The sequence below is a fragment of the Athalia rosae genome, chromosome 5 (assembly GCF_917208135.1).
Source record: "Athalia rosae chromosome 5, iyAthRosa1.1, whole genome shotgun sequence".
NCBI classification, from domain to species: Eukaryota; Metazoa; Arthropoda; class Insecta; order Hymenoptera; family Athaliidae; genus Athalia; species Athalia rosae.
The window spans coordinates 8,181,856-8,193,611 of record NC_064030.1 but is presented as its reverse complement, the minus strand read 5'-3'; the positions used below and the strand labels follow the sequence as shown (position 1 = coordinate 8,193,611).

The 11,756-nt window shown below is 38.9% G+C and overlaps 1 protein-coding gene across 3 annotated transcripts; it reads right to left on the bottom strand.

Moving 5' to 3' along the window:
• Positions 1-467: 467 nt before the first annotated feature.
• On the bottom strand, positions 468-9,002 carry LOC105690188. 3 transcript variants are annotated; one of them, XM_012407790.2, is made up of 6 exons: positions 5,396-8,986; positions 5,238-5,264; positions 2,619-2,743; positions 2,272-2,514; positions 1,903-2,139; positions 468-1,604 (listed from the first exon to the last, which is right to left on the bottom strand). In XM_012407790.2, the coding sequence occupies exons 1-6, from the start codon at positions 6,916-6,918 to the stop codon at positions 1,471-1,473; spliced, it is 2,289 nt and encodes a 762-aa protein (XP_012263213.2). In that variant the 5' UTR covers positions 6,919-8,986; the 3' UTR covers positions 468-1,470. The 3 variants fall into 3 exon arrangements, with proteins under 3 accessions (XP_012263213.2, XP_012263214.2, XP_020710388.2); XM_012407791.3 differs by having other exon boundaries at positions 1,907-2,139; positions 5,396-8,970; XM_020854729.2 differs by lacking the exon at positions 5,238-5,264 and having other exon boundaries at positions 5,396-9,002.
• Between the last annotated feature and the right edge of the window lie 2,754 nt (positions 9,003-11,756).

The window sequence follows — 11,756 nt, the reverse complement described above, 5'->3', positions numbered from 1 at the left end:
ATGGAGGACGCTTGTGCGACAATTCTGATATTACTTTTACATCCCAGCCACGAGATGGCAGACAATGCTCAAAAACTAAGAAAGCACGTCGAGAGCTTTCGGCAGTTCGGAGAGTTCAATGCTGGAGAGACACGGTATTATTTTCACAATACCGCATAGATGGCTGCACGTATCAGCGAAGCTATCTGTGAAGAACCTAACGCGGCTGGTTCCGATCAGGGATCATTTGAGGATTCCTAAATTCTGATCATGATGGTTCTGATGCTAGAAAATAATGGTCCAGTCCATACCATACTTATTTAAGATCCATCAATTTTGATCAAATTCAATGACATCGGAGGCTATGATTTTGGCAATGATTTTTTTGCGTGGTGTGTAATTTAAGTAACGATCATTCACACCAGATATTTAATAGCAGATTAAGACATTATTTAAAAATTGAATTCGAAACTCAGAGGAAACAAAAATATTGGTAAAATATTTATTGTTATGCATGAATGGAAATATACAATTATATACAATGATTCATCTTAGAATAGTTTCAAATTTTATATGACTTGCTTTCGTTGCAGTATAATGAGCCAATTCTGATTTATTCTTTTGCCGCAGAGAGCGTGAAAAGTTTTTCTCCATTTTTCTCACATCTAAAGTTTGAAAGTAACATCATATTTATAGGAAGTGGCATTATAATATAACGTAGATACATAACATATACGTTTTAATGAACAATATCGCTACAATATATTAACGTCTCTATCGACTTCTATTTCATCAGTCATTGGCACTTGACATTTGATAATATAATCTAAGAACAGATCTAAAGGAAACGCTAATTGTAAATAATGAATATGACAATATTAGGAGTAAAAATGATATTAATAATTAAGCTGAAATTAATATAAAATTATAATAATAAGTATAGTATTCAGATACTATTCGCTACATATCTGTTAAGATTTTCAAACTATATATATCATTTCGGCTTTTATAATTACTATATTTACAAGGCGATAATTATTAAATTCTGAAATCCACCCTACACAATTACAACCTAAACAATAAACATCTAAGTATTTCGTTTAACAATATTATTAACAATTATTTCTGAATTATGCGATATAATATATCGATATCCGATTTAAATAATATTATATTATATATTTTTAAGTTATTCTCGAAGACAGTTTATTCGTTGCATTTATTAAAATAGAATTCACCGAACATTAAACTTTTCAAAAGACCACCAAGAGAACGTTACAAACGTTCCAAACTCAATTTTCTTCTGTCTTCTAAGCTGCTAATTTTTTAAGAGATTTTTTCCCCGCTTATCAAACTACTGCAGAGTTTTCCGTATATTATATATATCTGCACTTGTTACGTCACGACCATCTGCTGCATTATATACCAGATTTTGTTATATCATTGTCCAGGTACCGCAACTCGCGAAAATCCACAATTCCCAATTTCACCTCACAGGCTTACCTCCCCGGGCAAAAGACCGCGCTCTGATTTAGCCCTGCAATCGGCGTACGTATTCTTCTTTCCATCCACTATACGATCGTAACGAGGACAGGCTCTGATGAAGAGTTCAGGGACCCGTTGATCTGTTTAAGAAAGAACAAATAAAAGACCATCGTTATTTTTTGAAATTCGAACAAATCTCAAAAAATTCGACAATCAGGAAACAAAGAGTTTTCATTCGAGATTGCATTCCGATCAACGGCAAAAAATTTCGCACAAACTGTATACTATCTTGTTTAGAATCATTGTTACTAATGTTAGACACACGAGTGTAAGTGCAAACAAATCAAATCACAGCAAACGTTATGAATCATCGACCGATCGTTCGTCGATCGATATTTGTATGAATTCAAAGTTAGTTTTGTTAGGCCACACACTCACATGCCTTCTCATCTTGTTGTTCCGAGTCCGTAGGTTCACGGCAGTTTGGTCTTTGTATGTAAAGACTTGGCTCCAGAGGACGTCCGTCCTGGTCTTCTACCTGTACAACGAGTCCATGATTGTTCGTATTACGAGGATTCAAGCGCCAGAATTTCGAGCCCGGTTTAGCGTCAAGAACTATGTAGGATCCGGTCGTCGTCAAGGAAGTCATGACTGAATCCATGAGGCGTTTTTTAGCTGAAAATTAAAAACGAAGAAGACAAATTACAATTGATTCTTGTTTTGGCCAAGTGTAGCTGTAGCTCACGTTCTCTGACGCATGTATAATGTAGGTGTATATCGTACAACATGATATAAAAATATACTAACATCGGTGTTTTTTCAGAGACTTGGTGTAAAAATAGACCGATATTCTGATCTTCTTCTCGTCGTCGTAGACGTCGTCAATGTTTCTGGATGTCGTGGTCAACGTTGCCCCTTGTTGCGGTAATTTGAACAATCTCAGTCTCGCATAAAATACATGTTGGTCGGACGTTAAGTTCGGTTGAAAGTACATGTTTATGGAAAACGGGTCCCGCCACGCTTCGGGATCGGTATTACGAGGTATTTCACCTAGAAAGAAAAAGGAAACAAAAAACGTAATTTCAAAAATTACCTGATAAAACAATTACACATATTGAAAAAAAATACAAATTTTCCTCCTCATCTCAACTTACAAATTGGTGGAAACATGGCCAATTTTTCCGTAGACGAATGTGCACGGGTACTGTTCGTGGAATTAAAACGTCCGGTGATCTCAAGAATCCTCCTCTTTATATCCTCCATAGTTTTTTGCCGCGTGCTAAAAAGAAAAGTATATGAATGAGAAAGAAAAAAAAATAGACGTTCTTTCGTTATTCGCAAAAAAAAAATCGGTTATAAAAATGCTCAAAAATCGAAACCACACTCATATAAAACGCATGTACATTAAAAAAACTGTAATTTGTTTAAAATTACGATCAATTGTTTCTAATTTTTCATGTTAATTCAATTCATGCAGCACACAAATCGACTTTTATTACGGGTTTATTTATTCGAAGAAAATGGAGATAATAAGATCGCATTCCACCTAATTAATTCACGCGGGTAAACTCGCTTGAGTCTGACGCTATTGTACGGTTTGAAACTTGCACACGCCCTATAGGTGTTATTACGTGCGCGTCTCGTTGCTCTGTAAATGTATTACATATTTGACACTTACACGAAGGTACGTGAGTATTGTAATACTCACGTCCAACATATCTCTCTGTGCGATATACATGGGACTAAATTTGCACACCAACATTTCGTATACTCGTCGTAGACTGACACATGCGGTCAAATTGTATGTTTAAACCGAAGAGGATAGCGGCGTTCCTCTTTATTTCAACGTAAGAGAATAAGATGGATATACCAATACGTAAATTGATGTGTTTCGTATTCGGATGCGAGTAAGTACTGGAAAGCGACTTATACAGCAAGTGTAAGTCGCTCGTTTCGATGGGCCGATTGCGATAAGCATAATTAATTTGAATCCGTATATACCTGGGACAGGGATCGAGTCGGTGTATAAATATACACACACGTCCGGCAAACGCTGTCTCTACATACGCGTGTGTGTGTATACACATATAGGTGAGTAGGATATGTACACCTTACTCTGTTGATGATGTAGCCTATGTAATACCTAGTATACTACTGGCATTTCCCCCCTGTCTAGCAAGCGTCTGGGGCGAACAGCTGCTCCCTACTACCTCAGGTCTCCACGATTGGAGTCACTGACCACTAACGTCTAACAGAAGCCAAGGTGAGTCGCCTCTTTTAACTATCTTACCAGTTAAGAGACGGGGTGAGAGACGGAGATGGAAATCGAGAAATGAAGAAAAAAAAAAACCGAATTCAAATTTCGCGTTCGTCTCACCATATTCCGATTAACGCGCTGCATCGACGTCCGATTATCGGTTATCTTATTTTTGATTCTGCGGTAATTTCAGTTCTGTGGCGGTGGGAAATGAGTCGAATAAGATGGATCGCCGATCGATTCGAATTTTAGAATGATTTGTTTCTTATTTTTATCGTTGGAGGGATCTCGGGAGGGTAAAATTTTATGGAAAAAATGATACGTGCGTACGCGGTATTGGCGAAATCAGAGCTTTTGAATTTGGTATGGGAAGACGCATAGACAAGGTCGGAGCGTGAAATTAAAATGTATTACATAACCACGTATAAGAGCAGCCTAACTGCACTCAGACTAGACACTGGTCATTACAGGGGTTCCCAACATTTGTATCGTTGGATCGTCGTATCGAGATGACCCGGTGAATATAGTTTTGTATCATGGGTACGTATACTGAAGACAGCTGCATCGGATATAATGATCAAACAACCCAACCAACCTCGGTTATAATAATTCAAAGAGTACGCCTATGTGGTGAGTGACTCGAATGCATATATACAAACGTCTAGACTTAATAAAATAAAAGAAATTACTACCGACTTGCCGGGAGGAACTGATCCCACTACGGAAAGATTCGGATTTTTTTTTTTTTTTCTCGTGAGAAACACAAACGTTAACTTTGGGAAAACTGCACCCATGTGCCCACTACGTTACGGAATGAGGAGAAAAAAGGCATTTCGCTATTCCTCAAGAACTGCTTACTTACCAAGTGGTATACCAAAAAAAAAAATCATCAATCACACTTACGTAAGTGAATTATACCAGTTAGTCACGCTCTTTTATTTTCACCGGCAATATCATCGTCGCGCTATTTAATTACAGGATCTGAGGTGGACGCGTTCAAATATATTTTCTCTGTGATGTTAAACCTCTGCATTTTTTTTCCAGTTTTTTTTTTTTCCGTTTTATCGGAGAGGAAATGGCGTAATATATTACTTCCGGCTTAGAAGCGAGCGAATCGTTTCTTGGAATTTACAATTATTGCAAAGTTTTCCCGTTCCTGAAACGACGTTTGAAATTTTTCGGCAAGTTATGAATTATACTTAGAATTTAATATTTTGCGCGTGAGTTTTGCTGTACTGTAACACACAGTCGGAAAAATGAACTCAACGATCATCGAAATCGGCCTGTGCAAGAAAAAAAAATGAAATTAAGGTGAATACAATTAATTAACCAAATAATTTCGGATACCTCTTCACGGGGCAAAGTGGCTGACCTATGCGATAGAACGGAATAAAAACACACAGAAATTTCCATGCTTTGATGCAAACGATTGAAAAATACAACAGGCACATCAACCCTCGGACTTTTATTTTTGGCTTACCAATTTTTCGAAACACGATTATCGGGGAAGTCTTACCTATCGATTGATGCGGACATATTTTCACTGGAATTCAAAAATGAAAGAATAGGTATTTAGATAAAAAGACTGGAGGTTCGGGAAGTCTCTAGGACGAAGAGAAAATTTTAAAGAAAGTAGGAGACAAAAATAAAAGATCAAAGATCCTGAGTGCTCACCTATTTCGGCGGGCTATGATCATGTAAGCACTGTCTGATTGATTGGCGAAGTTCTCCTGATCGGTGAGATTGCCGTGCGAACTGAATAGCTGGACGAATTCCGGGCCGTCATTTTGGAGAACTTCTTCGACGAGGTCGATACTTCCGTTGTCCGTGATGTTCTTGTTGGCCACATTGTCGAGATTTTGGTAAAACGTGTCGTCGTACAAAGAATCCGAGGTCTCATTATCGAGATTATCAAACTCCCAGGAGCCCATCAGCTCCGGTATGACCTGATAAACGTCATCCTGAATCCATTTCAGTCCTTTGTACAAATCGTGATTATTTTTTCCGGGAGTGGGGGTGGTCGACGGTTCTATTTCCGATGTGGTAGTCTGCGGATTTTTCGATACCTTTGGCGCAGAAGTCGTCAAAGAGAACGGCGCGATGCTGAGAAAGCTCTGACCTTGACCGAGCGTAACCGATTTTTCGACATTCTCGTAATGAAAATTATTATCCGGACGATTGACGGTTGTATTCGATTCGGTTCTATTGACATTGACATTGTTGCTCTCCTCCTCCGGCAGCTCCGTAGTGGTTGGATAATTTTTAGTGAAGTTTAATCGCTCCCAACGATTGCTGAATAAGTTTACTAAAGTAAGAGGAGTAGCGTTAGTGGCAACAGAAGTTTCGGGAAAATTATTTCCCGTGCCGTTAAACGAACTCGGTTGATAATTTTCCTCGGCCGATAACCTCGGCTTCTCCTCGGAACTCGAATCGAATTCGGAATCGTTGTAGGGAATTTTGAACACGATATTCGGTTTCATCGATCTGTCCTGATCGGGGAATATTTCCGTGCTGCTTCTGGTGCGGTCCTCGTAATCGGTGAGAAGGGAATCGTCGAATGAATCTGTAATATAATTAGCTTCGAAATTAGAAGCGGCGTTCTCGTAGTCGTCGGTTGCTTTGGTATTGTACGACGCGTAATCGAATTCTTTTTTCTGATGTGGATTCCCGGATTCCTTCATCCAACTTTCGAGCTTTCTTTTTTCGTTGATAGTTTCCACCTGATTTCTTCGTTTTTTAAATTCCTGTGCCCTGATCGTAAGCACCTGATCAGCGTCGTAGTTCAAACTTTTCAACAGCTCCATGTCGGCGTTCGTGAGATCCCCGGTGATTATTTTCAAGATTGCTTTCTTCAACATCTTCTCGTACCTCTTAGCGCTTATCGGATTTTCGGGTAGTTTCACTCGATTGTTATCCAACGAGCTTTTTTCAGTGTTATCCGTTTCGTCAACAGCCCCGAAAATTTCTCCTTCGTTATATTCACCGCCGATCTGATAATCCGGTGTCGTGGCTTCGCCGTTTTGCATTCCATTTTCACTTTCCGTACTCTGTGCAACCAGCTGTTGCTTTTCCGTCAATTTCGGCAGCTCCCCCGGTTGCTTTGCCGTTTCGTTTTTCAAATTTTCACGTAGAATTCTACCGCACAAAACACTACTCGACGATAATATAAGGAATAAATATATTCCAACGATATTCATCGTGATAACTTTTTTCTTTCTTTGATTGTTGCTCAATTTATTCTTTTCCTTTTTGTTTTTAGTATCGCAGTTACAGATTTATAAATAAAAATTCACAGATTTCTCAATTATTTCTACTCAACGATTTTTCATATCCTGTGCCAAACAAATTATTATTATACTACGTCGATGTGCTTGTCACAACTTCGGAAAAATATAAAAAAAACAAAACAAAAAGAATTAAAATTAAAATTAAAAAGCAAAATAAAATTAAACTCAACAGTTATATCGTAGGGATGATCTTAATCGAGTGCATCGTTCATTGTTCTTTTTATATAAACTGACAAAAGTTTATTTATCTCCAACACCGCGAGTTGATACTATACGCGAATCTGTATAGATCAAACGCGTGCTTTTTCAGAAATTTTTGATTGATTGAAATCGATCGTTAAATTCTAATTAATTTCTCCCATTCGTTGAACATGTGATTGCTCTTCAGGAATTACGCATCGGGTGCATTAATTATTATCGAATAATTTAATAATTGTTATACATGAGTGTTCTTTATCGCGCGTAATTTTTTTTTTTTTTTTATGGCTTGATCGTTAACCGTCTGCGATATCGATTAAAATGGATTCTTTTTTTATCAAATAATTCGTCTTTACAAATATTATGACAGTATGGTGCTGTTACTCTACGAAGATTCCTATGCGTGTGCTCGGCCTGAGGCTTTCGTCTCAACTGAGTCGAGCAGAGACACCACAGACACAATTCTGTCTACTCAGTTATAATTCCCAGCCTGCACAACTATACCAGCAACTCTACGACGAAAAATTTTCTTTTCTATCTTTTCAAGAATATTAAATTTTTTTGCGAATATCCGCACGATCGGGTTTCTTTTCCTCTTCTTTATTTTCTTATTCCCCTCTCCTCTTTTCTCTCTCTCTCTCTCTCTCTCTCTCTTTTATTATTCCAAAGAATTTTTGGCTCGCGGATTTTTATGTACCTTATGCTCCTCTGGCTCGATCAGCAGCGCGGCGTTGAACGTCGATCGGAGGGCGAGAAGTCCTTAATTTCGTCGGGCTCGAACGTGGACAATTCTCTTTGATTTATCAGTTTTCCTTCTCCTATTTAATTATCGATATAGTTTTACCCCACTCCGCAGCGAGTGCGGAGCCTCGGCGAGATGAGATTTTAAGTTACCACTGAGTAAGAAACCCCGGCTATTTCTATCCGGGTTTAACGTAGGTGTATTTCAACGGATGTAAGAAACTGAAATTTACGGTGATCCGTAAGCGAGAAGATGAAAAAGATGAAAAGACCGCGCGAGGCGTGCAGCCCGAATACTTTTACTTGTTTTGAGTTTTATATGCGGTATTTTACAATTTCTCTTTTCTTTTTTTTTTTTTTTGCTTTTTTATATCGTTATCATCTTCTTTTTTTTTGTTCGAAAATCTTTAACTCCCTTACTTTCTTCGCAACCTTTGTTTAGTTTCTGAACACAAGAACAATAGGCAATTTTCCTGAGAAATATATATCCTTATGCTCTCTGTACTTGAGGTAAGTGCGAGTTCAGATGTCTCCTGGGGGGGCTAAGATCGAGGCTTATATAGGGTGTCTCCCTCTCCAATGTCTAGACGAATCGAAAGATATAATCTTTGAATCATAATGTATTGATTCTGATATATCAGTCTCCTCCGCCGTATAACGTGTCACACAGCCCCAAAACTGCGATCCATGTACTATACATTGTCTGTCAGCGAAGATCTGTCCGTTCGTCCGTCTGTGATCTGTCTGTACGTTTCTCTCGTTTTTTTTTATTTTTTTTTTCTCACCGTAATCCAGCGCCATCAGAGTCCCAAAAATTCTAACCCACCTATACAAACCATGGTATACGCCGTACACCGAGCCGATCGTGTAATCCTTTACATTTGAGAAACCGCGAACGCGCCGCCGATCGTTTTACATTTTTCTTCATCTCACAGTCATATTTTTGATCACACGCCACATATCACACAGTTTAATCACGATTTACAGATCGTATGTAGGGTTGCGATCTGGAAATAATTCAATTTTCTTTCGATATCGGCAGTGACGGATGACGACGATTCTTTTTTCCATCGAGCGCTCGCAACCTGCGCTTTTCCGCCTCCCTCCTTTTTTTTTATTTTTTTTTTTTTTTCCCCGACCTGCTCTACGTTTCATTTTCCACTCGGCAATTCCTTAGCTTCGCGATTGAATTTGTAAATGGAAAACTACGAAGATCCCTTGCGTTAAATTAGTGCGGTGAACCGCGCTGTGGAAGGTTCGGTCGTTCGGTGTATGATATGATCTGCAAATGTTTAGTACGGAAAATTTGATGGTCGATATACCGATCGCGATAATATAATAACATAAATTGCGAGGCGAATGATTTGCGATTCCGAGAATCTTGATGCGTGAGTGGTTAACACGAAGTTGCATGATCTTGCGGTTTGGAAAATTGAACGGTAGTCGCGTTACATACCAAGTGTCTGGTCCGTCCCGCAATATTTACCGTCACGATTGATGAGTTTATATGCACTGCACGTATATTATATATACATGAGTATACATAAAGACTGCACCAGTGGCAGAGCGGGGCGATTAAATTCGTCAATTATAATTGACGAATTTACTACTGCAAACCGGAATAATCTGATGCAGATCGAGTTATAAGCGCGAAGATAATTTATCTTATGGGATTGGCCGCTGCTTTTCGTCGTTTCGAACCCTCGCCCATCCCTACATACGTACATGGGTGTTTTTCGACGCTTTGGTCTGTCGAGCTTTTTAATGAATTCAAAATACTTAAGAAATGTGCTCAATTATTTAAAAATTGCCTGCATTAGCTGAGCTGGAGATCGTTGACGCCTCTGAAAAATTTCAACCCATCGCCGCGCCACGCCGCTTTTCAAATTTGAATTATTGTTTACTTTTGAAAAATGCAGGCGAAGGGTCGACATCCGTTGGATGGTTGGAAGAGAAAAAAAAAATTCTCACGTTGAAAATTTTCAGGTTGCGGATCGTCCAATTTTAGTGCGAACAAATATAATACCTATATAATCTCAGTACACTTGTCATAGATTGGGTAGGAATTTTCTTAGTTTTTTTTTTTTTTTCAGGAATGTATAATAAAACATAGAGACGAAATTGTCATCTTGTGGGCAGGTGAAAATGCAGAGGACGTCGTCTGGGCGATGTGCAGTCGACGATCCCGGAAAATGTGATCATTTTCACGAAGCGGACGATTCGTTGTTGGAAATTTTCATCTGGTTTTTCGAAAAGAAGAGGAAAAAAACGTATTTTCTAAGTGAATCCTGAAAGACACGTGTACGTGATACACACGCATTACGAATACGAGACAGATGCGCTTGCGGCAACGTGCGACTTGCGAGTTGCGCCGGTTATAATGTACGCGCGGGGCATCGTACATTATGCGCGTACGTGGGTATAAGAAATCTGAAAATTGGGTTAACTCATTCGATTTCCAAGATCGTCTGCAGGAGATCACGATCCGTGTCTGAGGACTAGAAATCCGTGTCTATGACCGAAAGAGATATCGGAAATAACCATCTATATATGTATTACATCGCCTATCCATATACCTACGCAGTTGGTCTGCGACATTTTTCACATATATGTATATTTATACGTCCCTGCTTCTAGAGAATAACAAAAAAAAAAAAAAAAAAAAAAAAAAAACGAATAAAAAAAAAAAGACATTTAGGCTACGCATCAGCCGATCTCTCGCCCGATCGTATGTAAATTTTACACGTATATGGATAAAATTTTCTGAAAATTTCCCCCGTAAACTTTTCTCACCGATTTCTTTCACCACATAAAATCGTTAATACTCCGAAATCGGTTCCGATTATATTCAGGGATCGCAGCAAAGGTGATATGCATTTATATATAGATGCGCCGCACATACAATATTCCGCGTGTGCCGTATGCATTTATAGACGTGTAATGTAGCGCAATGCAGTTAACATATTATCACCGTTACATCACGTATGCAAACAACAATTTGATACGACGCGAGTAGGTAGGTAGGTAGGTAGGTATTGTATAAATGTGCGATAGGGTTTTTTTCATTGTTGTTATTGTTGTTATTGCCATTATCATTATCTCCATTATTATCAATATGATTATAATTATATGATTATGATTATTATTATTTTGGTACGTCTAGACGCCGAATTGTCTGATTGTGATTCGGTGTCGAGTGTATAAAGTCACCCGCGCCGTGTCGCTGCACAATTCCTTCTTAACCGCCCCTTTTCTCCTCTCTCGACCTCCGCCTCCTCTTCCCTGCAACAAGTCCCGGTCACCCTGCACTTCTAGAATTCAGACATGACGTCAGCACGCGACACACCGATGCCTTTGGCTCAAATTGCATCTTTCATTGCATTTTACTCCGCGAGACGTATAGGTATGCGCACATGTACGTATAATCGCTGGACAGTCGACGGTGTCCGACGATAAATTATGCCGGGTGCAGCTACGCGTATACAGAACCGGAGAGATTCCGCGTTCACAAAAAAAAAAAAAAAAAAAAAAAAAGGTGCGGATAGACCCGCCGTGCAGACGCGTACGTCGTCTCATTTTTATAAGGGTCAACAAAAAGCACGTACGCATTTTTAATTCTAAGGCCATGGTAGTTGATTCTTTTTTCTTTCTTCTTCGTTTTTCGAAATTTTCTTCGTTTCGCAATCGATTTTGAACTATGAATTCGACGGATGGGATCCGATCTTTTTTTTTCGCACCAAATTCAAAAAATTACTAAGTTCGAACGTCATTGGTGGAAATTACGTGCAATGTCCCTCGTTATACATAGG

Bases quoted from the DNA above. Each gene is read 5' to 3' on its own strand.
- LOC105690188 (XM_012407790.2), bottom strand. From the start codon at position 6,918: ATGAATATCGTTGGAATATATTTATTCCTTATATTATCGTCGAGTAGT. The intron at 2,515-2,618 runs GTAAGTTGAGAT...TTTTCTTTCTAG, and splicing joins GGCCATGTTTCCACCAATTT to GTGAAATACCTCGTAATACC. The intron at 2,140-2,271 runs GTTAGTATATTT...TTTAATTTTCAG, and splicing joins GTCTCTGAAAAAACACCGAT to CTAAAAAACGCCTCATGGAT.